At 43.7% G+C, this 27,311-nt stretch overlaps 1 protein-coding gene across 3 annotated transcripts; it reads left to right on the top strand.

Moving 5' to 3' along the window:
- Nucleotides 1-176: 176 nt before the first annotated feature.
- Nucleotides 177-25,718, top strand: RETREG2 (reticulophagy regulator family member 2). Of its 3 annotated transcripts, none has more exons than XM_083624594.1 (9): nucleotides 177-580; nucleotides 10,237-10,343; nucleotides 14,311-14,341; nucleotides 15,231-15,366; nucleotides 16,867-16,951; nucleotides 17,174-17,311; nucleotides 17,834-17,928; nucleotides 19,011-19,146; nucleotides 22,704-25,718. In XM_083624594.1, exons 1-9 carry the CDS (start codon nucleotides 324-326, stop codon nucleotides 23,381-23,383), a joined length of 1,665 nt encoding a protein of 554 aa, XP_083480720.1. In that variant the 5' UTR covers nucleotides 177-323; the 3' UTR covers nucleotides 23,384-25,718. The 3 variants fall into 3 exon arrangements, with proteins under 3 accessions (XP_083480720.1, XP_083480722.1, XP_083480721.1); XM_083624596.1 differs by lacking the exon at nucleotides 177-580 and adding an exon at nucleotides 714-1,030; XM_083624595.1 differs by lacking the exon at nucleotides 177-580 and adding an exon at nucleotides 716-1,761.
- Nucleotides 25,719-27,311: the final 1,593 nt, after the last annotated feature.

Here is a 27,311-nt window from a genome sequence, read left to right as displayed (position 1 = left end):
AATAGACGGCCTTTTCCTTTTCGCCCTGGAAGCGGAAGGTTGAAACAGCCTCAAAAGAAACCCGAGGATTTCTATTTCTGCAGGAAGCCGAATAGCATTCGCTCTCAACTTTTCCTATCTCTATTCTTGAATAGTAGGGACTGAGCGGCTTGCGCATGCGTGTCGCATGAAAACATCCCGCTTCACGTTCCGAGGCCGATGCACGTGATCGCTGAGTCGCTCTGCCTCGGCGTCTGTATGGCTGCTGCGGCTGCTTCCGGCCGCGGCTGTCAGGAGGACTCCTCGCTCCTCCCCCGCCCCCTTCCTGATCGGTGGCTGAAGAGATGGCGAGCGGCGGCGGCGGCGGCAGCTCGGATGTCCCGGCGGCAGAGGCAGGGGAGCCGGTGCCGGTGCCCGGTGGTTGCGCGGCCGGAGGCGAGGAGGAAGAGGAGGAGGAGCAGGAGGTCTTGGCTCTGGCCGTCCACCTGAGGCGGCGCCTGAGGGGCTGGGAGGCGACGGTGGCCGCCGTGCAGCGGCTGCTGGTCTGGGAGAGGCCGCCGCAGAGCCTGGCCGGGGCCGCCGCGCTCGGAGCTGCTCTGTGGTGAGAGGAGGCGGAGGCCACTCCGGGGGGGGTAGGGGGGCGCAGGATGGGGCCCCAGGAGGTAGCGCGCGCGCGGGGGGGGCGGTGTTGTTCACGTGCGTGGCAGCGGCGGCGGTTAGGAACCGCGCGAAGGGGGCTGAAAGTAGAGCCGGCAGGTAGATGGGGTCGTGGATGCTCCTGACGTGGTTTCAGCTGGGCGGCCGGTTCTCTCTTGGCGAGAGGAAGCAGGCCAGGCTACAAGAGAGCCCCGGGCTTAGGGTCACCTATCCTGCTGCAAATTTAATACCACATAGAGCTGTTTTCCTACGCGTGCTTACTTGGGAGTAGACCCCTATTGAAATCCGTTGGACTTACCTCTGAGTAAACGTGAATAACCTTGTGCTACTCATAATCTTCCAGTTGTCTGCAGGGAAGCTTTCTAAGGGAAAGGAGTTGCCAGCCTGATGTGAGGTGGGCAGCTTTAGGGTAGCGTTTTCTGATGTGGGTCAAGGGGAGGATTGCTCAGGAATAGCCGTTCTGTTTCATTCTGAGTGTCTGCCGTGCATTATTCTGGAATAAGTTGATAGCCCCATGTGATTATGTTTAACTTATGTATGTAACCCTTCCCTTCTCTAAAGATCTCAGGTTTTCATATATAGGGTTTCTCTGGCTATTCTCATAGCAACCCTGTAGGATTGGTTGAGCTTAGTAATATTCAGTTGCCCAAGTCGGTAAGCTGGAGCTTGGACCAAGGTCTCCCCAAATAAATCAAAACACACATACAATTTGTGCAAAGATTTTGGTTGGGACATTTGGACATAGGTTTCTTGAGGTTAGGGAATTGTGGGAAAAGGTACTGGGGAGGCTAGTATGAGGAATGGAGGAACGTGGAATAGGTAAGAAATTTGCAGTTGTGGAAGGGAATCTAGGGCTGTGAAGTTGAGTGGTAGTTGCAAGGGAGAGATCTGGTAACATGTAGTTATGCAGTGGTGATGGAAAGGCCTTGCAACAGGTAAAACTACACAGTGCATGTGTAAAAGATCAAAGTTGATATGAGCAATAAAGCATTTGAGAATGGAGGATATTTGGTTGTGAATTCCCTCCATGGCCAAGGATTATCCTATTTTAAAGGAGGCACAGGTGTGCAGGGACATCCCCCACAAGTTGGAGTCATTCTGAAAAGAGCAGCACTTCTCCCAGAAGTAAGAGCAATGTGAAGGAACACTGAGATGAATTGCTAATTGATAGTGGGTGGAATGTGCATTAAGATTGTATGACTGTCTGGATCACTACTGCAGCCCCAAAGTAATTCAGATGGGCCTTTAAATGTCATCTGACTTTTGGATTCTTGGCCTTATCTTCTGAAAGTTAAAAAAGAACTGCTAGACACCTTTAAAACCAGCAGATCTCTGGACACCATACTTTTGCCCAATTTTGGTATCACTCTCTAGCAATCTAGAAGCTTCTGTTTGGAAACAACAACAAATCATAAAAGCAATGTAAATCCTTCTTTTGTGGTTCTTCATTAGTATGAGAAAAGTGGCAATTCTAAATATTCTTTCCTGGGACCAATTTTCTGTGCACTATGAAGGGAGGCAGATGACTTTAAAATAATGGACCCTGAAAGCTTAGTCAAAGAAACTCATAAAATCTTTGCTTCTTCGTGTAGATCTGCAAAAATTGTGATATGACATGAGTGATTTAAAAGATAGGAAAGCATGGGAAACTTTCATTTGCTCCTACTTGGCACTAACATTACATTTTGGAGCAGTTTTCAATATCCTTTATAAACAAATCCAGAATGGTGCCTCAAGTTATAATTATCGTTGGGAGTGGAAGGATGTTGGGTCCAGATGTCTAGTGAAAAAATGATTGCACCCTCCTGTAGCAAACTTTTGCTTATCTAATTGTTAAAATTCATCCCAGATGTCTTGGGGGTAAAAAAGTAAGTTCAATACCCTTCCCCCTGGATTACTTGCTTATTTCAGCAATAAGAATCTACTTTACAGGGAGTCAGTACTGGGCTCAGCAGGTCAATGGTCTACTACTTTCACTGGCAGAGAAACTCTAGAGTCGCAAGTCAAAAACTTTCCCAGCCCTAGTCCCTGAGACTCTTAACTGACGATAGCAGGGACTTAACATTGGACTTTCTACATGCCACACATGTACTCTGCCTATGAGCTATAGAAAAGAGTATAGAACAAGCTGCATGCATGAGTCAGTAGTGGGGGTCCCTCCTTGAAATTTGTCTGTCTGAGACTACTTCTGGTCTTGTATGGATGAAATTCTGTTGCCCCTGGCCACAGTGCAGTCATAGATTGATTAAGTCCCTGGTGGACCCAAGAAGGCTTCGCTTTGAGGCATATTTTGTGGTGTCTTCTACACTTGATCTAACAAGGATTGCAGTCACAAGCTTAGGATGTGGTACTTAACATTGGTTGGGTTTAGCGTCATGTAGACTTCCCTCTTCACTCTCAAAGTATAAACAGACCTCTCCCTGACGCACGGGTGGTGCCAAGTGCGCCTCCAGGACTTGGCTTGTGATAAACATGGACTGCTACTAGCAGCTGCAGATAATTGGAGACTCGCCCAGGAGTGTTTCTACTTAGAATTTGTGCACTCACTGTGTACAACCCACATGGTTCATACTATCCCCAGCTTGGGCCTGGTAGCTTAGTAGTAACCCCTGGCAATGTGCCAGGCTGGGAGTAAGCCCTACAAGCTGTGCTCTTGTTAAGCTTGCGGTGGATGAGAACTGTAGTGCTAGCACATTCCTTGTTTTCTGCCTATCCTGCCTCTGCGCACACAGCAACATTGAACAAGCCCGTGTGGTGGAATCCAGCATACAGCTGGGGTGGGGGGAACATCCTGTTTACTCTTGCAGACAATAAGCTGACTGTCAGCAGAGCAGATTCACAGGCTGGAGTCAAGCAGGGGTTGGTAGTACACTTCCAGAGACTGCAGTTTGTGGAGATGTTAATTTAAACTAGAAATGTTTTTTTTTATAATACTTAATAACAATTTAAGAGAAGGGAGAAAGATCCTGCCAGAAAATATTTTCTCATTAAAAGAAGAAAAATTCTCAAACAGTAATACATACAGGGCTAGAAAGAGAAGAAAACATAACATAAAAGAAGCCAGCAGCGTATTTTTTAGGTACCCGCCATGCTCGGGCTAATATATTTCAAATTACTAGGTGCCACCAACATCATTTTTCTAGTTGACTGGATGCCTGTAATTTTTAAACCTTTAATTACACAGAGTACAGGTCCCTAAACTCATGGTCCGATGCATAGAAATCCAGTGCCTATAATAGATTTCAGTTGGAAGCTGTATACAAGACTTTCAAGGATGTGAACTTCTGCCAGTGATAGCTCAAATAGGTAGAAAATAAAAAGGAACAGGGGTGCGCATCCTATTCCCACAATAAGCTTTGGGTGAACAGAAAAGTATATTTTGTCAGAGTGCATTAATTCATTTCTTGCCCAACACTTTCATTCAGTGTGTTTATGTCAATAATAGGCAAAATGTGTAAAAAAAATTAGGAACTTGGTGTTTCCACCTCAAATTGTGGTTTAAAGGTAAAGGTAAAGGTACCCCTGCCCGTACGGGCCAGTCTTGACAGACTCTAGGGTTGTGTGCTCATCTCACTCTAGAGGCTGGGAGCCAGCGCTGTCCGCAGACACTTCCGGGTCACGTGGCCAGCGTGACGAAGCTGCTCCGGCGAACCGGCACCAGAGCAGCACACGGAACGCCGTTTACCTTCCCGCTAGAAAGCGGTACCTATTTATCTACTTGCACTTAATTGTGCTTTCGAACTGCTAGGTGGGCAGGAGCTGGGACCGAATGACGGGAGCTCACCCCGCCGCGGGGATTTGAACCGCCGACCATGCGATCGGCAAGTCCTAGGCGCTGAGGTTTTACCCACAGCGCCACCCGCGTCCCTTCACCCGCGTCCCACCCCAAATCATAGATCCACACATGCAGGAGAATGTTATCTAGAGATGACAGACTCATAGACTCATATCCAATGCAAGTTTTTTAAACACAGGACACTGTCAAATGTGTTGGTCTAAGCCATTGCCAATGATAGCCAAACACGCATAGAAAAGAATAAAGAACTGGGGAAGGGATGCAATAAACTTTGGTATATCACAAATCATACACCCACATCTGCAGGATGGTACCCTCTATCGGACAGCATAGAATCACGTCAGGCTCAATGCTTTTTGGAGTAGCAAGGTGCTATCAATTGCATGGGTCTACACCAATAATTGTCAAAATATGTACAGCTCTACTGCTGGATGTGTGAGTATATGGTTTGGTGGTTCCTAAGTTCCATCTTATTTTTTTACACATTTTGGTTGTCGTTGGCATAGTTTCACACCACACAGTTTCTTGTGTCCAAGCACTGTGTTGCTAGACCAAATGCTATTTGGGTATAACCATTGTGGTGGTCCAAAGCAAGTTTGGGTTGCACAAACCCAGTTCCTTATTCTTTTCTACATTTGTTGGCTATTAATTATTTGTTATATTAGAATAATATAATTTCTAAAATTGGCTATCATTGTACTACCTAAAAATTTATAATCTGACATAAATTTTATGGATGTCATTCTTCATGAGATAGGTGCTGCAGCAGAGTGACAGACAGTCATTTTGGAAAATAGCTTCTGCAGACATGTGCCAATGTGCACATGATGTGTACTGATGTTTCCTCTTTCTGAACTATCTTCTATGTCATCCAAGTGGAAATTGCTTTCAGTAATGACTTTCCTCCTGAAATTTATTACAGTGGTACCTCGGGTTACATACACTTCAGGTTACATACGCTACAGGTTACAGACTCCGCTAATCCAGAAATATTACCTTGGGTTAAGAACTTTGCTTCAGGATGAGAACAGAAATCGTGCAGCGGCGATGCAGCAGCAGCAGCAGGAGGCCCCATTAGCTAAAGTGGTGCTTCAGGTTAAGAACAGTTTCAGGTTAAGAACAGACCTCCAGAACGAATTAAGTTCTTAACGCGAGGTACCACTGTATACGACACTGGTCTATAGTGTTGGACGTGGACCTTGAAAACTTTGAAATGTACTGTAGCATTTGGCACAATATGGCCTAGATCAGACATAGGCAAACTCGGCCCTCCAGATGTTTTGAGACTAGAATTCCCATCATTCCTGACCACTGGTCCTGTTAGCTAGGGATGATGGGAGTTGTAGTCACAAAACATCTGGAGGGCCGAGTTTGCCTGTGCCCAGCCTAGATCAAGGGCCACTGACGAGTGCCAAGGCACCTGCAAAGGCTTTAACTGATGCCCCAGATACTGAGCTTTCATTTTTTTTCTTTTTTCTTTTTTTTTAAAAATGATATTTTATTCAAATTTCCAATACAGATTACAAAAGTAATAAGATAATAAAAAAGAAAACAAACAATAGAGAATACAGAATAAAAAAAAAGATAATAGAAAGGACAGTAAAGAGAAATAAAAAATAAATAAATCCATCTTTCAATTTCTTACTTTTCGTTTACTTGTTTCCCTGACCTCCTCACACCTCCCTTTTTTGTATTCCATTTCGAATGGTTAATTCAGCAAATCCTTTCCCTCTTTGTTTTTATCTTGGTTCTTTGTCTTAACATATTATAGCCTTATATTTTCATCTATTAACAAGCCATTTTTACATACTCCTTTTTAACATTGTTACTAAAACCACTTCATTTCATTCCGACATCATTTTAACATTCATTGATTTTACAATGTTTCTGTAAGTAGTCCTTAAATTTCTTCCAGTCTTCTTCCACCGACTCTTCTCCCTGGTCCCGGATTCTGCCAGTCATTTCCGCCAATTCCATATAGTCCATCACTTTCATCTGCCATTCTTCCAGAGTGGGTAAATCTTGTGTCTTCCAATACTTTGCAATAAGTATTCTTGCTGCTGTTGTGGCGTACATAAAAAATGTTCTATCCTTCTTTAACACCAGTTGGCCGACCATGCCCAGGAGAAAGGCCTCTGGTTTCTTCAAGAAGGTATACTTAAATACCTTTTTCATTTCATTATATATAATCTCCCAGAAGGCCTTAATCCTTGGGCACGTCCACCAAAGGTGAAAGAATGTACCTTCAGTCTCTTTACATTTCCAACATTTATTATCGGGCAAATGATAGATTTTTGCAAGCTTGACTGGTGTCATATACCACCTGTATATCATTTTCATAATATTCTCTCTTAAGGCATTACATGCCGTGAATTTCATACCTGTGGTCCACAACTGTTCCCAGTCAGCAAACATAATGTTATGTCCAACATCTTGTGCCCATTTAATCATAGCAGATTTAACCGTTTCATCCTGCGTGTTCCATTTCAGCAGCAAGTTGTACATTCTTGAAAGTATCTTAGTTTTGGGATCTCACAGTTCTGTTTCCAATTTTGATTTTTCCACCTGGAAGCCATTTTTTTTGTCCAAATTGTAAGCCTCCCTTATTTGATAATAATGAAGCCAATCTCGCACTTTATCTTTTAGTTTTTCAAAACTCTGCAATTTCAATTTATCTCCTTCTTGTTCCAGAATTTCCCAATATTTCGGCCATTTGGCCTCCATATTGAGCTTTTTCTGAGCCTTTGCTTCCATCGGTGACAACCACCTTGGGGTTCTATTTTCAAGTAGGTCCTTATATCTTATCCAGACATTAAACAGTGCTTTTCTGACAATATGGTTATTGAATGCTTTATGTGCTTTAACCTTGTTATACCACAAATATGCATGCCACCCAAAAACATTATTAAAACCTTCTAAATCCAAAATGTCTGTGTTCTCAAGAAGCAGCCATTCTTTCAACCAGCAAAAAGCTGCTGATTCATAATAGAGTTTAAGGTCTGGCAGGGCCAATCCACCTCTTTCCTTTACATCAGTTAATATTTTAAATTTGATTCTGGGCTTCTTGCCCTGCCAGACAAATCTAGAAATATCTCTCTGCCACTTCTTGAAACAGTCCATTTTGTCCAAAATTTGCAATGATTGAAACAGAAATAACATTCTTGGCAATACATTCATCTTTATAACAGCAATTCGGCCTAACAAGGAAAGCTTCAAATTTGACCATATTTCTAGATCCTTTTTCACTTCTGCCCAACATTTCTCATAATTGTCTTTAAATAAGTTTAAATTCTTAGCGGTCATGTTAACCCCCAGATATTTTACTTTCTTAACCAATGTTAAACCTGTCTCCTTCTGAAACCTCTCTTTCTCAATCGGTGTTAAATTTTTCTCAAGTACCTTAGTCTTTAACTTATTCAACTTAAATCCTGTCACTTGACCAAATTCTTGAATCAATTCCAATACTCTTTTGGTACTAGATTCTGGCTCCTGTAACGTCAATACTAAGTCATCTGCAAAAGCTTTCAATTTCTACTGTTTGGCTCCGACCTGTATACCTTTAATCAAACGGTCCCTTCTGATCATATTTAGCAAAACCTCCAGGACCGAAATAAAGAGCAATGGGGAAATTGGGCAGCCTTGTCGTGTCCCTTTCTCTATCTTAAATTCCTCTGTCACCACATTGTTAACAATTAGTTTAGCTTTTTGTTCTGAATAAATTGCACCTATACCATTTTCAAAACCTTGACCAACCCCCATCCCCTGAAGATTTTTCTTCTTTATTGCATTCTGTTGAATTAGAAACCCCCTCATGACTGCTTTGCTTGAGTCCCAGATTACTCTTTTTTCAATGGTGGTGTTCATATTTATTCCAAAATAGTCTCTCAAGGTTTTTTGGGCCTTCTTGGTAACCTCTTGGTCTCTAAACAAGGTGTCATTCATCCTCCATCTGAAGGAACCGGTTGGTGTTAATTTCATCTCCATTTTCACAGCATTATGGTTGGAGCAAGTTTTAGGGCAAATTTCCACTTTTCGAGTCTTAGGTGCCAGTCCTCTAGTTATGCAAATTTGGTCAATTCTTGTCCATGTTATTTTGGCTTCAGAGAAGAAAGTTCCCTCTCTACCCAAGGGATTCTTTGTTCTCCAAATGTCAATTAAGTCCATATTGTCAGTCATCTCAAAAAAGGTTTTTGGTAGTCTGCCATCTTTAGTAACTACCTGTCTCTGTGCCTTGTCCATATTTGTGGATACCACTCCATTCATATCTCCCATCATGATAATGTTGTAATCCATATAGTCCAGCAATGTCTCATGCAACTTTTTAAAGAATTCCGATTTCCCCTCATTTGGTGCGTAAACTCCTACTATCAGAAATTTTTCTCCTTGTGCTTGTATTTCAATTGCCACAAATCTTCCTTGTTCATCTTTAAACATAAATTTCGGTGATAGGCTCTCTTTTGCATAAATCACAACTCCCCTTTTTTTTTTACCTTATCCGATGAGATAAACTCTTGACCCAATCTTTTATTAATCAATACTTTCCTGTGCAGCCTTATCACATGTGTTTCCTGTAAACAAATCAGGTCCAATTGTTCCTTTTTCAATAAATGAAAGACTTTTTTCCTCTTCTCCGGGGAGTTAAAACCGTTAATATTCCAGCTTAATAGTTGCAGAGCCATGGCGTGGTTATTTTGCTTTTCCTCCAACTGCACCCAGCATTTGTTCTTGGTCAGTCGGTGGTATCACTCTCTCTAAGTTTTCCAATCCAAAGGATAGTGATGATATGTCTAATACTCCTGGTTTTAGTGCTCTTAGCTCTTCTTCGAATCCTTTCTGCAAGTCTTCTCCGTGTTCTTTCAGAAATCTTTCTTATCTTCCACTGATCTTATTTTTAACTTTCTTCCTTTGAAAGTAAAAGATAGGCCCTGGGGGAATTCCCACCTGAAGACAATACTATTACTTCTCAACAGGTTCACCAAGTCTCCGTAGTTAGACCTAAGATCCAAAAGATATTTCGGAATGTCTTTGAATATCTCCACTCTTGATTGATGTATTTCCAAGGTCTTCTGGAAATGCAGACTCAGTATTTTGTCTCTCTCCTCTTTTGTTCAGAGGGTAATCAAACAGTCTCTCACCCTGTTCTTTCTCCCCCCTCTTCCGAGCCTAAAAGCACTTACTATCTTGATATCTTGCTTCTCTGAATCTAAGTTCCAGAAGTCTGCAAATTCATTCATAAGAAAGTCACTTAGGTTATCTTTCTCAAGTTCAGGTACCGCCCTGATCCTTAAATTTGTCTGTCTTTCCTTCAGTTCAATCATAGGTAACATTGACTTGTGATCCTCAAGTTGCCTACATATCGGTGGTATCTTTTCCTCTACGGCCAGTGCTTTTTCCTTTGCTTCTTCAGCTGTCTTTTGGGTCAAGGTAGATTCCTGCAGCAATTTCTCAATAGATTCTGTATTAGAATTCACCTTCTGTCCCAAATTATTGATGCTTGTAGTATTCTGATCAATTTTGGTTGATGCTTCAGCTACTTGTTTACTCAGTTTTTCCAGAGATTCACTAATTTTTCCTAATGCCACAGCTAAAACATCTTCAGATGCCATTCCTTTTGGATCAGTCTGAACAGGTACTGCCCCTAATGGTTATACTGAGCTTTCATAAGTAAGTAAGTAAGTCTGTAGCCCTCCTAGAAAGGAAGTTATGGGGTAAAATGTGCAGGTACTTTTTCAGCAATTTCTGTGAAATGAGTGAGTGTGAGATGGCCTCTTTTAACTTATGTCTTTGTCCCTGTAACTTTCCAGGCTGTTTTCCTCCACTTCGTTGCGTCCTCTATTCCTCCTCAGCATGGGCTTTATTGGTGTTCTCCTGTTGGAGAGATGGAAGCCTCAATTCCTGTTGGATTTCTCAGGTAAGTGAAGTAGTGAAGGTTGTACAAGTAAAGGAAGTGGTGTAGTTCTGGAGCAGGGATAATCTTGGTTGATTCTTGGACTCTTGCAAGTTCAGTTCATTGCTTCCTGTCCTGCTGTGATTTCCTGCTGATCAAGCCTTGAACTAACAGTTCCCCCCTTTTTGCTGTACTACACTGAATAAAAAGTAGCAAGTAGTTGGAGTTCTTTGGACTAAAGGCACTTGGTTAATATTTGCTGGCAGTTTTTTTCCATCTCTTTGCTTCTGCTCATGTTGAGAATGCACATTAGAGCACCTTTCTGTTTGTTGAGGGCAGTCATGTGAGAAATGCTGTTTGGCTGAAAGATTAAATGTAGCAATTTGTTTTCTACAGTTAGATCTTAAGGAGTGTGGATGTAACTGCCTGCAAGTCTTAACAAATTTTGGATTAAATAGGTGGTATCATGAGTGCCTGAGTGAGAACCAGGCAGCTATGTGGTGTTGGCCTACAATTTCTAATGTCTTTCCTTCACTGTCCTCAAGAAAGATACCCCTGATGAGCTCAGCATGTGGAGCACCAGTGGCTAGCCTTTTGTTGGCCCAAGGTCTGTATTTGTTCTTGACCAACCTTCCAGGGGTCCCATGAGAGCAGTGAGTGTAACCAGAAGTGAGTCACCCCACTCTCTCTTTTGCACACAGAGAAACAGCTTCCCTTCTCAATTGGAAGGGCAGATTACCAAAGGGGGCAGTGGTTTAAATCTCTCCACACATTGAATGATTCCTCGGGGGGGGGGGGCAAATTGTATCCCCCATCTTCATCTCAGCGCTGTATCTACTTTGATTTCTTCTTCTTACCACTGCCAAATTGGTGTAGTTTTTGTAAGCCATAAAAATTTGCTTGGGGGCAGGATCAGGTCCCCACTAATGTGGGGTTAGCCTCCCTTATGGTAGAGGCTGTGTCTTTCCACATGGTGTAATCTCTAATCAACTCTTTTAAGGACACTTTTTAGGACACATATGAGCAACAACTTGCAGAGTCTGGTTTTCATTAATCAGTATATATGATGTTTCACAATGTCTTCAATCCTCCAAGAAAGAAGCTGATCACAAGATGTTAGAGGGAGTCTATTGTCTGGATTTAATATTGAATTGACTTAATCAACCCTGCTGTGCCCAGACATCAAACCCTAAACAAAATACTGGCAGGGCGTGGTGTAGAAAAACAGAGACCTGGGTGCCCTGTTCAAGCAGGACTTGTAAAAACATTGCAGCCTAGAAAATTGGATCACACACTCCTCTTGTGCAGTAAGGTGTACTATGTCAGTTTCACTTTGTGATTTTTGGAAGGTTTCCCATGTCACAGAATGATGCAAAGCACCAGTAATATCACTCTTACCAACGGATTTCTGCTTTAATCTTCCTGTGCTGGAGGAATTTCCTGTAGAATAGCAGGATCAGCATCATTTTATTTTTATGTTAAATATTACTTGAGTTAAGTTAAGGCTGTTTTGTTCCAGATAACTGCTGGCAAAGAGTAGAGTTGCTGTGGGGTTACATAAGACAAAATAGTAGGCCAGCCATGGTGAGCTGAGGGTTATTTTCTTCCTACTTTTGTTAAACGACCTGGTGAGCAGAACTACTATCCAACTTGGTTTATGTAAGATCAACTGACAAGCCACCTATCCAAGACGCATCTAATGTTGACCCTCATAACTGACACAGTTATCCTGATTAGATCCCAGGCGGAGTCTGTTGTGATCCTTATGAATCGTATTGGAGCTGTATCATTAAATAGGAATGCAGCTTCCTCCCTGTTTGAAGGACCAAGAAGAGCAGTTCTTAACATGATGAACATTTTTCATATGCAGAATACAGCCAAATTCATAGAGAGACTGTACTGAGAAATTCACTGTGGATTCAAGGTTAATAACTTGCTGTTGCAGTGGACTGAGATTTCTGTGTGATCTTTCAGGCCCATAAGACTGCTACACAAGGTGAAGCAATTGTTAAGTGAGCAGCACAATGCCCCTGCCAGAGCTAACAAAGTCAAAGGCTGCATTAGCTTCCTTGTTGGTGCATTAGGAGGTACAAAACGGCGTGGTGTAAACAGTTGCATTCCTGCTGCCCCAGTACATGATGCCTGGATTCAGCACTCTGGCAAGCAACAGTACTGAAATAACAGGCAAGCACAGTAGCCCATGTATTTGGAGCTGCCGTAAACAAACATTACAGCCAGGCTTCTGTGTTAACAATAGTAGCTTTTCACACTCCTGAAATGGGCCCAAGATTTTTCATTCGGGCAGTGGCTGCTGCAATGCCTGAGTACCCACCAGAATCTCTGCTGCCCGAGGAAGATGGTGATTGGCTCCCTCTGTTAGGGCTGATTGCCTGGAATCTGGGTCACAGACTTAACAAGATTGCTTTCCGCCGCTCCACTGCTCTATTCACCAGCCTGTCAGCTCTGTGTATGTGGCCCAGGGGAAAGCCCTGAGTTAGCCCCAAGCGCTGTAGCTTGTACAGACTGTGTGCAGCTGACTGCACATTATAAATAACAGCATAGCACGTCAGCTACACTAGATAGTAATATCTGATGAGCTTTGAATTCTAGCTTCAAATCTCTAATGCAAAAGAGCTTATTCACACATCTTCTCTACAACTAGGCTCAAACAAAGGTAACATTTTAAGGAGCTCCCTGGGTGGCTTTGTAAAGCCAGGGTTTCTTTTTCCCCTCACATAATATATTTTATTGAAATTTGGAAGAAAATACAAAGATTGATGTCAGGTATCTTTTTATCAAGACTAAAAAACTATCCTAAATAAAAACACAAAACAAAGAAAAAGAGAAAAAGAAGATGAAGAAAAAAGAAGAAGAAAAGGGGGGGTGAGAAAATGAGAACTTCTGATTCTTCATCTGTCAGCTATATGTAGAAAATTATTCAACACATCCACTCCAAGATAAACACCCAACAAATCTGCTTTCAAGAAACCAAAGCCAAGGTTTCTTCATACTGTGTACCAAGGCAATCCAACTTCTACATCAAGAAAATTCCAATCCTGTGCCCAAACTCAGTTATTTGAGTAAATGTGTGGTTTATGTAGCGCAGGCTTCCTCAATCTCAGCCCTCCAGATGTTTTGAGACTACAATTCCCATAATCCCTGACCACTGGTCCTGCTAGCTAGGGATCAAGGGAGCTGTAGGCCAAAAACATCTGGAGGGCCGAGGTTGAGGAAGCCTGATGTAGCATATACCTTCTCAGTTTTGATTACATCTGAATTAGTTCAGGAAGTTTGTTCAAAGTGCTGGCCTCTTTGATGAGTGTGGGGTGTACAGCAGAGGAAAAGCCAAATGCATGTATAGAAGTGTGATTTGAGGTGACATTGGAATGAGGACACAGATACTTTTGCACCCTGGAACTTTATGTGATCCCTGTCTCTTTCCAAAGTGTATATTTAAACACAAAAATAAGAGAAACGCTTGTGGAAATAATACAAAAAGCTACCTGAGATTCTCACGTATCAAATTTGGTACCAACAACCCTGCCCAGAGCACCCTCCCCACCTGTTTTTTGAGTTTGCTCAGACTTTGGCGATTGCTTACTGGCAAAATATGTTACTATTCAAACCTGTTGGCCAGAGCTATGAGAGAGAAAGTTCCTCAGCAGAGGTGGGCTGTGATCTGTTTCAGAACTCCCCCTTCCCCTGTTGCAATTTTGTCAGTTGGCATATGTCTTGGGACATCAAACAATGCAGATCTTCTGTAGTTGTGTGTGCACAGCTACATAGAACATGATAGCTCTGTGGTTAGAGCATGGTGCTGATAATACCAAGGTTGCAGGTTTGTGTTATCAGCGCCCTGCTCTAACCAAGTGAGCTATCATGCTCTTAAGTGCTGAAGGCCAGGCTGCTGAGGGAAGTAACCTCTAGCATTTAAACTGTCACACTTCACTTACTGCTTAGCTGAATTATATTTTTCTTCTTTCTCCTACAGTGCAGCCATTGGAGGAACCTAGAGGAGACAGGTAGGTTTGCTCTGTATTGTCTTCATAGCGGAGATGGTTCTTGCCACCCTTCTGCCTTGCCTGCTTTCTTTTACTCAGTATTTTGACCTGTGTCATGACCTGAAAAGTGCTTCCCCAAATGGGTTGTAGGGCTCCTTACTCATTTCCCTTCCTTAATGGGGTCAGGTTTGGTTCTGGTTTCAGTTTCTAGAAATTGGAAGTGTCGGATGGATGGATGCCTTCTTCTCAGGATTTAATGGCATTTCAAGGCCAAGAGGAGGCGCTCAATTGTAGTCGTCACCTACTGGATGGATATCTGTCCTGAAAATGCCACCTGAGGCTTAGGAGGCATGGGGTTCCAAGAAAGGAATGTAGGAAGGAATTAACAGTTGTGCTGTGGCAGTCATTTCATCAGCACAAGCTTTTCAGTTTCTCAGACAGAACAATCCCCCATCTCCCCCAGCCCCTGGTCTGGGAGGGTCTCCTAATCTTCCCTGTGCTGATTTCCCTGTGGGGAGGGAGTCCTATTCCACAGGCAGAGGTTCTTGTGCAAGTCCCTATTATCAGGACTAGTTAGTTGAATCCTGCCCCTTTTGGGTGGGCTTCACCTAACCAGCCCCATTGGTGAAAGCCCTTCTCAAGAACTCTGCTTGTGGCTTTCCCTCCTCTCTTTCCCCCACCCCACAAATTGGCTCTGGGGGAGTTGGAGGAACCAATGAGGGGGAGAGGCAAGCTGAATTACTTGCACATATGGAAAAATTGAAAGAGGTCAACATTTGGCCATAACTTTGTTCCACAACAACTTTGATAGCTTTCTGTTAATACTGCCTGCAGGAAGTGATTCTCTGTTGCTTGTGGCAAGCGTACCTGGAAGGTCTAAAGTACTGATACATTGTTTCCATCCCTGTAGTGACAGTGAGATGGCAAGAGCGCAGCCTCACCTGTTAAGTGTCCCAGAGCTCTGTCGTTTCCTGGCAGAGAGCTGGATTACCTTCAGATTGTACCTTCAGGAGCTGCTGCAATACAAGAGGCAAAACCCTGCTAAGGTAAGCTGGGAGTCATCAGGCCCTCTCAGGAAAAATCCTAGAACATGGCTACTTTCCCCCATGGTGCCTTTGGGCCATGGCTTGTTAACACATACATACATACATACATACATACATACATATTCAAATACATTTATTCAAATACAAATACATATTCACAGTTGCTCCTAGCACTTAGGGCTGCTTCACACTGGATTATTTTTCTACATGGATATTGCTTCAGTTTAAGAAAGGATGTGCATACACAACAGCATGTGGTGTAAACGTTGTATTCCAAACAGCAATTTTAAGGGAATCAAGTATTCTTCACAATATATGTGGAAACAAAAAATGGGAGTAGGGTTTTAATCAAGTATGCCAGTACAGACAAGGTACAGTACAGTGTGTTCCAGAAACTATCCTGAGAAAAACAGCTGAGGGCAGACATACCCTTAGCCTGCACATACGTGTTGATGTTGCTTTGTAGATGTCACTTCTTTGTTTCTTTTTCCTCCGCTGTCACCCAGTTCTGTTTAGTAATCCAAAATGCATAATGTGATATATTTGTGTTGCAACTCTGTTCTTGACATTTGTCTTTCATTGCAGAGGGGCATTTCTATGTGATGGCCTCATTCCTGCATTGAAATGTGAGATTGTTGCTTGCAGCAGTTGCTCCATATAAGCAGTAAATGAGCAGTTCTGGCCCTGAGCAGAATTCATATTTTCTTGCTGTAGTGTCTGAGATTTATGAGCATAGATGGCAAGCAGCTCTCTCTATTGATTAATTAATGGCCTGTCCTTGGAGGAGAAAGCATTACCTTATATTATATAGTCAAGATCAGTTAAAGGGAAGGCAGGTAGAGAGGGGAGTAATGTATGGGCCTTATTTTATCTCAGGAAGAGGGAAGTCCTGAAATCTGTTCCAGTCACCTTTTGCCAGTGGCAAATTTCTTCCATTTCCATTGATAGCCTTTATAATGAATCAAATACATACTCCTTTCAGAGTGTTGGGATTGGCATAGAAAAAGTCAGGCTTTTTCCTCTTGTAGTCAGCTATTTGCCCATTAATTTTTATAATGAAATGTTTTTAGAATGTTGGATTATTTGATTGTTGTTAGCCGCCCTGAGCCCGGCTTCGGCTGGGGAGGGCGGGATATAAATAAAAATTATTATTATTATTATTATTATTATTATTATTATTATTATTATTATTTGTCAGTTACTTTCAAACATGCAGCTTGCTGTTGCAGGTACTTCTGGATCCCCACCCGGCTCTGTTATAACACTACCTAGCAGCAGCACCCGGGAGCAAAAGAGTAGCCAATCGTTCTGGCATGGCAGATGCACAAAGCATGCAAAATGGCTGTGTGGGTGAATACAAGCAGTTATTAATTAAAACAAGGCTCTCTGGGATTGGGGGCGTCTCTTGAGCCATTGCAAAGGTGGCTTATTGGCTGTCCTGGGAATGCTTCCACTGTGCTAAACCTTTCTTCTCTATCTTCTTTTGCCTTGTACTTCCAGTTTTGTGCCAGAGTCTGCTCAGGATGCTTGATCTTAGCGATAGTAGGACACTATGTTCCTGGAATCATGATTTCCTACATTGTCTGTGAGTATAATTGGGCTGTGCCCAGGAATTTTCTTTATCCAGCTCATTTAAAAGAAATTAAAAGCACATAATAGTTCCGGCACCTTGTGGGGAACAGGGACACAGATTGAATTTAATGAGGCGCAGTTGGTGGAGGGCTGGACACTGAGTATCCTTTGGAAAATTGGCTGCTTCTTTGTCTCTGAGAATATATGCTTCTAACACTTTCTGGACTGTCTCCAGTGCTCAGTATCTTGCTGTGGCCGCTGGTGGTGTACCATGAACTTATCCAGAGGATGTACACACGCTTGGAGCCCATTCTGATGAAGCTGGACTACAGCATGAAGGTGGATACCTTGCATCTTAAACACGAAAAGAAAAGTAAGACAACAGCTCCACAGTACCTGAAATGCATAGCTTTTGATGACAGGATGCAGGATGTAAGTCCCAGCAAGTAAAAATTAGAAACTGGGCTGGCTAGCTAGGAGCATTCAGTCCAGTGGGGTGAGGTCCAAAATCACTGGAGATGGCTGGATTTTAATTTGCATTAGTGTTCGGTACAGTGGTACCTTGGGTTACAGACCCTTCAGGTTACAGACTCCGCTAACCCAGAAATAGTACCTCGGGTTAAGAACTTTGCTTCAGGATGAGAACAGAAATTGTGCGGTGGCGGCGCGGCGGCAGCGGGAGGCCCCATTAGCTAAAGTGGTATCGTGGGTTAAGAACAGTTTCAGATTAAGAACAGACCTCCAGAACGAATTAAGTTCTTAACCCGAGGTACCACCGTACTGTGAGGAAGCACGGTCTGTATGAAGCTTCTGATAAAATATTCCCCTGGTCCTCTTCTTATAGGACTAGTTCGACTGATGTCCCATTAAGCATTTTATATATGTTTTCTAACAGAGCGTCAAGGAAAGAGTGAGCCCGAAGCTGGCAATGAGCCCATGGCAGAGACTGAAAGTGAGAGTGAGGCGGAGCTGTCTGGGTATTCTCCAGTGGTAAGAGCATGGGAAGGGATACATGTTGGTGTTGAGCTTCATTCCCAATAATTCATTTCTTTCAAGTGATGTGAGTTTGCCTGCAGGGTTGGAAGGTCTGAGATCTTGTACTTGTTCCCTTCATAAAGGCTACTGTATTCAAGCTGACTTAGGAACTTGCAGGTTTTGGAGGGCCTTCTTCCCCCACCCTCACCCCTTTGGGCCTTGCCTTATCTTCTCAACACTATTATCACCAACTGCTCTTTTTTGTCATTGTTACCACCTATGTGCTTGCTGGGCAAAGAGCCAGTGAACAAGCAGGTATTGGCATCTGTTGCCCCTCCTCACTTTCTCAGTGGTCTTGAACACAGCAAAAGGCAGGTGAACAAGGAGATTGCAATGATGAAGAGGCAGAGAAGGTCCAGTGGTGGCTCGTCAGTGGTCGCACTCCTGAAGTGTGGCCCCTTAGCAGATCCATCCTGACCCTTGATGCCTGTCCTGGAAACTTGGCATGATACTTCAGATTCAGGGGGACAGAGAGGAGTGGTCAGGTTGGCATTGTTGGGGGCATCTCTCTCCAAATTCTCCCTCCAACTTCTGACTCTCCAACCTTTCTTTTCAGAGCCAAAATCACTCTATCTCTCAGGGTTTAGGTGGAAGAGTTAGACTTGGAGGATAGCTCTTCCTCATTATTGCCAGCACTAATTAGATATATAACCAACCTGGTATGTTGGATCTGGGTTCAAATTCCTGTTTGGTCAGAGTGGGTCAAGTGGGTTAAATGTTTAAGACACAACAGCATGTCCAATTTTAAATCCGGAAAATAAGATGGCAGAATCCCAAGTCACTGATTCCTCTACAGTTAATCTTACAACTAATTTTTGTAATTGGAACAGCCATCTTTTTGATAATCCATGCATTGTTTCCATTCAGTAAAAGGTTAATATTTTTAGTGCATCCCTCTTTGAAATCCAAGTTAATATTGGCTCAGACTCTGATGGCAGAGATTCTAGGCTAACAGGTGGGACCTAGTGGCTCCACTGTAAGGTGGAGATTTTTAGCCACAAGAACAAAAAATGTCCTCACGCTCCTCCTTTTTGCAGGTGGATGTGAAGAAGACAGCTCTGGCATTGTCAATTACAGACTCTGAGCTCTCTGATGAGGAGGCCTCTATCCTGGAGAGTGGAGGCTTCACCGTCTCCAGAGCTACCACACCACAACTGACCGACGTGTCTGAAGGTGCCATTTTCTTACTCCCCAAACCCAAATGCTGCATATTATTTGGGGCCACTGTGTGGTAGAGTACAAGTTGTGTGTTCCCTTCTAGAGTGTTCAGAGATGAAAACTAGGATATGAAGGGTAGTTGTAGTTGAATTCATGAGAATGATGAACTTTGGGCTGAAAAGGACCAAAATCAAATCTGATTCCTGATTTCCAGACTTTGAGTGGCCCCTGAATACAGCTGTCTTCACCAGGAAACATGGATGTACTTGTTTACTATATTTTTACATGTTACAGTGCAGAGTCCAGTGTCTTTATTATTTCTTGATTGATGATAGACATCCCGGACTGTTCTGTAACTTGCAGGCCATTGGGAGAATGCGAGTAGCTCCCTTACTATGGTTACTGGTGCCACACACAAACAGCCCCAAGTTCTTCTGCAGCATTGTTAAGTCTTCCAGGATTAGCTGTCCACTCTAGGCTCTCCTTGCCTGAGCTTTGATCCCCCTACACTCTTCTCCCCCACCTAAGATGAACAGCTGACATTACCAAGGCAACATATTTCACTGAGGATTGCAGTCCTTGAGGCTGTAAGCCAAAAAGACCCACTTCTTCAAGTATTCCATTTCCTTGTCACCCCAGCTTGCCTTACATCAGGAGTGGTCAACCTTTTTAGACCAAGGGCAGCATTTCCTCTCTGCCAGTGATTGGTGGACTGAGCAGAAAATGTAAATTTTGACTCTGTATAGTAGGCTGCTTTCTAAGCACACTTGCACACCCATTTCTCTCCTCCATCCAGGCCAGCAAGAGGCAGTATCAGAATTCAGTGACGCATCCCAGCCAGGCAAAAACACTCAAAGTAAGGGTACAAACCAGGGCTGGTGAGAGGTGTGGCTTTGGCAGAGAAGGGTGTGGTGAAGTAGGAAGTGTAGCCTTACCAAATCCTGAGGGCCAGATGGAGAGGCTTAGAAGGCTGCAACTGGTCCCCGAACCTGAGCTTCCTTTCCCCTGAACATAACTTTTATTCATTTGCAAGCCTCCTACCCCCACACCACACACAACAGTGTAAACTGCAAACCAGAAAGGACGGTATTTTAATGCAGAAACTAGCACACTTGTACTATATAGATGTTGTAGTAGTTAGTGGTAATGTGGTATCATTACTGCTAAATCTCTGTGTATGTGAAAATCCAAAGTATTGGATCTTGTTCCATAATAGCTCATTTACACACTTAGAAGTAGCAGTTGCAGCCAATTCCACTGCAGTAGCATGCAGAGCTTTTCCTGAGGCTTTACCAATGAGGAAGAACCTGGTGGAGTAACTTCAGGGAGCCCCAGCCTGCAATGCTAAGTATGATTGTTGTTGTTTGTATAGTGCCTTAGAGTGCTTTGAAGCACATCAGCTTTGTTATCATGTTATCCTAGCTGCCTTGTATGATAGGTCAGGGTTGTTGCCATGGTGCATGTTGGCACCAATGACGTGGGGAAATGTCATGTAACTCTGGAAACACAATTTAGGTAGCTAAGTTGGAGGTTGAGAGCCAGGACCTTCACGGTAGATTTATTTTAAATGGTACCTTTTCCATGCACAAGGCCAGCTAGACAGGCAGGGTTGAGTAGTTCAATGTAAGGATGAGTTGGTGGAGAGGTTTGGATTTGTTAAGCACTGAGAAATGGTCTGGGACAAGCCAGGCCTGTACAGAAGGGACAGGCTCCATTTCAGCCAGGATGGAACCAGACTATATATGCTTAAAGTCTAAAAGGTGGCAGAGCAGCTATTCAGCTGTTTGCTGGGAGAAAGCCACTTGAAGCTGAGGATCATCTTGTTTGGGGCAAACCATCCAGGGGAATCCAGGAAATTTCAGGGTGGTTAGTTTAATGTCTCTTCTGGGAAAACTGGTGGCAAGCATAATTAAAGATTGGAATACCAAGCATATAGAAGGACAAGCTTTGCTGAGGCAGAATCAGTTTGGCTTCTGCATGGGTAAGTCCTGTGTTTGAGAATGTCAGCAAGCACATAGAGAGAGAGAAAGAAGTGATCCAGTTGACATAGTGTACTTAAAACTTTCAAAAAGCCATTGACTATGGAGTCCCTTGCTCAAGACACGTGATTAACTTTAGCAGTTGTGAAATAAGAGGACATGCTGTTATAGATCAGGACTGGTTAAGAAACAGAAGAGAGTAGAAATTAATGAAGGGTTTTCCCAATGCAGTGGTGTCCAAACTTTTTTCAAAGAGGGCCAGATTTGATGTAGTGAAGGGCCATGAGGGCCGATCAAAGGGCCAACCAAAGTTTTAAAGCTTTTTTCAGGATTAAAGTTGTGGAGGTTTTTTTAGGATTTTACCCCAGGAAATAAACAGCCACAGGGGCCGGATTAAACCTACCAGCGGGGCCGAATTAGGCCCCCAAAATGCACTTTGGACATGCCTGCAATAGAGGGATGTAGGAAGTGGGGTCCACCAAGGTTTGATGTTGGCGCCGGTGCTTTTTAAACTTGTTCATAAATTATCTACAGTTGGGAGTGAACAATAAGGTAGCCAAGTTTGCTGCTGATACTAAATTGTTTGGGGTGGTTAAAACAGAAAGGAATTGCGATGGGCTTCAAAAGGAGAAGTTGACATTAAAATGGGAAATGCAATTAAATGTAAGCAATGTAAGATTATGCATGGTGTAGAGAAAGAGAGGTGTTTCTCATAATACAAAAATCTGAGGACATGTAATGAAGCTGCATGTTGGAAGATTCAGAACAGACAAGAGGAGGTTCACATAGCACATACCGTAGTTTAAACTATGGAATTAGTTCCAACAAGACATAGTAATGGCCATCAATGTGGATGGATTTAAAAGACAAATTTCTGGATGATAAAGCTGTCAATGGCTGCTGGCCACAATGGCTTTGTTCACTGTCCACTAGTGGGTCTGAATTCCAGTTGCTGGGAATTCCAAGCGGGAAGAGTGCTGTTTCACTCATGTCCTGCTTGTGGATTTCTCATAGGCATATGAGAACAGGATGCAGGACTAGATGGGGCTTAGGTCTGATTCAGCAAGGCTGTTCTTATGTTTTTATTGCCCCCATATTGTAGTGCAGGGGGCAGGAGTGAGAATGAGATAGTGGTGGTATATCTAAAGCACCTAATGAATACATGGCAAAAGTGAGATTCAAACCAAGGAATTCCTGATTTGTACACACTCTTCATAGCCACTATGATACGCAGCTTTCATACATCAGCATTAACGTGCATGATACTGCATACATTTACCAGCTCAGATTTGTTCTGGTGAGATGATTGAACAAGAAAGAAAAGCAGTAGCAAGATCATAGTGGGGGTGGTGACTTTTAATCAGGGAGTACAGCTATAGAACAGCAGCAACTGACCTGTTAATGAGAGAATAGGAAAGAACATTTCTGTGCAAGGTCAGGATAAGATGATAAGGAGGCACACAAAGGCAAGTGCAGTTAGTGTATTCAGAAAACAGACTGGCAGCTGAGCTTGGAATGGCAATTGATGATTGAGAACAGGGAATTCTGGGGTGTTTGGGGAGGCCATGTTCATATTCCCAATATGCTTTTCAGATCTGGACCAGCAGAGCCTTCCCAGTGAGCCAGAAGAGTCCTTCTCCAAGGACTTGGCAGAGTTTCCTTCTGTGGAAGAGTTTCATTCCAGAGACTTGGGACCACCCAGTGAGGATGACAACTTTGCAGTGCCTGCCCACACTGCCCACCAACTGGATTCTGCTGAGAAAGACGGTGTGGCGGCAGCAGCCATGAGTTCAGACACATCCATCCTGTGCCTGGCCTCACCCCTGCACTTTGTAAATACGCACTTCAACGGGAACGGGCAGGAAGTGGCAGGAGGAGCCCTGGAGCCCCAACCTGTCACTGCCCAAGGCCTGGGGCTGCACATTGATTCACTGAGCCAAGAGATTGTCACCACCGCTATCAGTACAGTAGTGCAGAACACCCTGTCAGCCCTGCTCCGCTCCTCTGAGGACAACGAGGGGCCTTCTCTCTCTGAGTTCCTGCCCACTGAGCCCGAGGAGAGACTGAACTTCCAGGCCCAGCTGTCTGAGAGTGCGGAGGTGGGGGCGGCCTCTCTGCCTGGGGAGGAGGAGGAGGAGGAAGCTGATGATTTTGAGCTGCTTGATCAGAGGGAGCTGGAGCAGATGGATGCAGAGCTTGGCCTTTCTGGAGAGACAGAGGCTCCAGCGACACCGGCTCTCCCTCCTGAAGAAGAATCCTTGCCCAGCTCCTAGGTCCCACTGCTCCCCTGTATTTCTGCAGCTGCAAGGGAAGGACAAGTGAACACACAGCAGAGTTTGGTCTGTGCTGACTGGGGACGGCAAAACATCCACATTCACAGTGTTATGTCTGGAACAGCGAGTCCTCTTCCTAATGTTGGCCTTCCCAGCAGGGTGTTGCGTCTTGCCCACGCTTCCTAGTGGTGATGCAATCTTTTTGGTCTGCTGCTGCAATTTGTCTGTCTTTGTCTATTCGTTTTGTTTTTTTGCACGCCGCATCCTCAGCTAGATATCCCCGCTGCTCGCACCCACTGTTCATGCCCCCCCAGTAGGAAGGAAAGCTGTTTTATTGGATGGAGGGGGGTGCCAGAGGGTCTACATTGTAAATATTTTTATGAAAACATTGGTTTGTTTAGTTGGGAAGAGGGAGAAGGAATTGGTGGTATGGAGAAAACGGGTTGAGGTGGGTTTTTCCCCTTGAGTTAGAAATTTGGGGGTGGAGGGGAAGTAGGGCTTCAAAGGAGACATTGTGTGGAGTATATTTGCTGTCAGGACAAGATGAGGGGGCACAATTGAGCTTTGCTGCCCACCTTGTACAAGAATAGCAGCTGTTTTTGCACTTCCGAGCACTAGCCCTTTCCCTTACTTTCACCCTACAACCCAATTTCCTTTATTCAGTTGTGTGAATATGACACCTGATTTGGGCTCCAGGAAGTGGGTAGTCTGGTCCTGTAGATTCTCAACTCCAAGGCCAGGCTGCCTGCAGGCTCTTTAATCCACTTGGGAAAACACAAAGCAATTTGCAGTGACTTGAAAGCTTCCTCTTCCACTGCAGCACTTTAAAAGCAAAATCCCCTTATATCTACTTCTTGTCACCTTTCTCTAAGGCCTGGCTGAGCCAGCTCTGTCCTGTGATGCACCCTGGCCAGAGCACAATCTTCTGCTGCCCTCAGCCTTGCCTTAGGGAAAAGAGCAGGGCAACTTGAAAAGGAATGATGCGTTTGGGACATTGGGAAGAACGTTCTCCAACTCCAAGCTCTCTAGGCTTATCTCCACTCTACTCCCACTCTCAAATCACTTTTGAAACCTCAGGGGTTTCACTCTTTATAGTCTTTTGCTAATTGGAGTAGTGTGCCCATTTATGTTCTCAGGAGAAAGGAGGGACTAAATGGGAGTGGAGGATTGTTTGGGTTTTTTTCTCCAAAGGTGGTTACTGCCCCTGATACCTATTGCTGCTTGCACAGGTTTGCGGAATATTAATTCTAGGATCTGATGGCTGAGTCTTTCAAATATTGATTTTAAGTTGCAATGATAAAGTGAGTTTTTTATTATATGGAAGCAGAGATTGGGTGCGTATCTTTGTTAAGAGGCAGCAGTCTGTCTTCAGTAATAGCATTCTCGGCTGAGTGGATACTGCTTGCTCCCAGTAATGGATCTCATTTTTTGCCTGTTTTCCAATGATTGCTGGAGAAGCTGGGTGGGTTGGGGAGTGTCATGAATTGGCCAGTTTCTTGCTGTTGAAAATTTTCAAGCTGGGCACTTCCAGGCGATTCCTGACGCTTTCACATTCTCACAAGTGACTGCAGCTTTGCAGATGCAGGCCCTGAAGCTGTGATAGCTTGCCCTGCGGCCCTCAGCATTTTAAACTGCACTTCTGAGAGTTTATGACCAAGGTGAAGGTGCTGCCTCTCAGCAAGAGGGGCCACCAATCAATTCCAAGCACATTTGCAAGACCCCAGTTCTTGCCTTTTGCACCCTTCAAGTTTCATCGCTTGCTGAGTCAGTCACTGGCCCACTCTTTGTATCGAGGATGGCTGCCTGTCTCAGGTTCCTTCAGTCATGGGGCAATGATTTTCTTGAAATGCAAAATGATCTTGTTCTCCAGAGTTGGTTTCCTTTCTGACCTGTGTTGCCTGCCCCATCCCATCCCAGCCCCAGTCAAATGTTGAGGGGAGGATGCCTGTTAAAACAGCTTCCTCCTAATGTCTGCACTTTGAAAATGGGCAGCCATGTAGCACTGAGTGTGGAGCTTGCTCGCCTTTGTGTTGTGTCCTGAGCACAAATTTTGCTACCCCTACCACCAGCCAGAAGCCCTAGCTTTCCCATTCTGGTGCAGGAGGCATGTTATATGTTTGTGTTTTTCTCTGAAGCCCTAAGCTGTCTTCCTCTCCTTTGGTGGCAACAGCGCCATAATGCTCCATGATAGGGGCCTTCTGAGGAAGGGCTGGGAGGCTGCTGATGTCACCCAGGAAAGGCAGAGGGCTTTGAACTGTGTAGCGGTGTTTATTCTATGGCTAAATATTTAAAACAAACTGTAGTCTTTTTAATAAAAAAGGTTCAAAGATGTGAATTTTGGGTTAAAAGTTCTAACTCTTCATCTTATCCAATCACCCAGAAACCCCGCCTTTCTCAATTTGAGAAACCCCCCTTTCTCAATTTCTCAGGTATCCCTGATGCACTGGGATCTGGCAGCCATTTTAAGCCCATGTCCAGGTGGTTATTACCCTAGTTATGGTCTTTCCTGATAGTATTCAGTATTCCATTGCACATGCATTGCAGCTCCACTAAGTCTCCATTGTTCGCTCAAATTCGGGAAGTTACGTCTAGTGTTCAGTAACTCCTGTAGGTGAGCAGCTGGCAGAACCTTGAACAGAAGGCAAGATGGCAGTAATGCTACACAAGCCATCGTATCCTTTAGTATCTTCTCAGTTCCAGTTCTCACAACCACCCAAAGTTGTAGTAAGCATGTGTCTTGTACTATGTCAGGATCCAGGTGGGAATACACACAATTGCATGCTGTACCATACAGTTTTGTTTGTTGTTGAAAACTAGTGCATTCGGAGTGAAGAATAGAACTTTGCTCTTCATGTTAATGGATATGACAGCTTGAGGTGGTTTCTTAATGCTGCTGTTCCCCTTTATTGCCTCTCATTTAACAGCTACCCTAAGGTAACTGAGAAGTCTGTAAAGCCTATTAACAGCAGGTGTCATTTGAGGTTGGACATCTGGGTAAAGTAAAGGAACAGAGATACAGCTATAACTCTCCTAACTCATCTAAACTAAGTTCTTCCATGCAATGTGGAAACCGTTGTCAGTTCAGCTCACTTTTCTGCTAGATTCTCAAAGCAAGTAGATTAATCCAGTTTAGCTGCTTTTGATTCTATGGGCTCTACACCTAGTGTTCCCAGAGTTCAGCCCCCATGCACAGCAAAGATGGACTTTCCAAACAAATGGTGCTAAGCTTGCAAAATTAGTTTACTACAGGTGCATTGGGTTCTTCAGCATATATGGTTTTCAGCCCATGGACTGCATTCCCTTCAGGCAGGCTTCCAAGGACCACATGCTAGTGCTGGTGATTGTAAATTTTAACTTTGAACTGTAGGTTCTTTCTATCCTACATCCAGGCAAGCAAAGGGCATTATCACTATGCTAGGACACATTTCAGCCAGGCAAAAACACTCAAGCGGGACTGCTAAGGGCTGTGAAGAAGAGTCCTAAGGATTAGATAGTGAGGCTTGGAGGATTGCATTTCGGGCCCGAGCCTGAGTTTTCTTATCTCAGACACACTGCATGATACAGTAGCTCTCACAAAAGCCTGCTTTTATTTGGGTGTAAGATTATGGCTCACATATCCACATTTATGCAGAAGTAAGTCCTACAATGTTCAGCAAAGCTTGTTTACAGCTGAATGTGTTTAGAATTGCAACCTTACTTTTTTTATTTGTACATTCCCCCAGTAATCCCCAACACAAATATGGAAGATAATTTTGCATGTTCAATTTTGTAATAATTGTTTCAAGTTAGGTAGATTATGTGGCAAAATGTTCATATATTTTCTGCATCTAAGTGTGTTTTTGGCATAGGGTGTAATTCAGTGTAGCACTCAGTGGTGTAGGTATGCATGAAATGAGGTCCCCAATCCTCTAGCACAGATTTTAGGGAA

Source organism: Podarcis filfolensis (genome assembly GCF_964270895.1).
Source record: "Podarcis filfolensis genome assembly, chromosome: 1".
Classification (NCBI taxonomy): Eukaryota; Metazoa; Chordata; class Lepidosauria; order Squamata; family Lacertidae; genus Podarcis; species Podarcis filfolensis.
The sequence above is the reverse complement of the archived record's forward strand: the minus strand, read 5'-3'. Positions and strand labels throughout refer to the sequence as shown.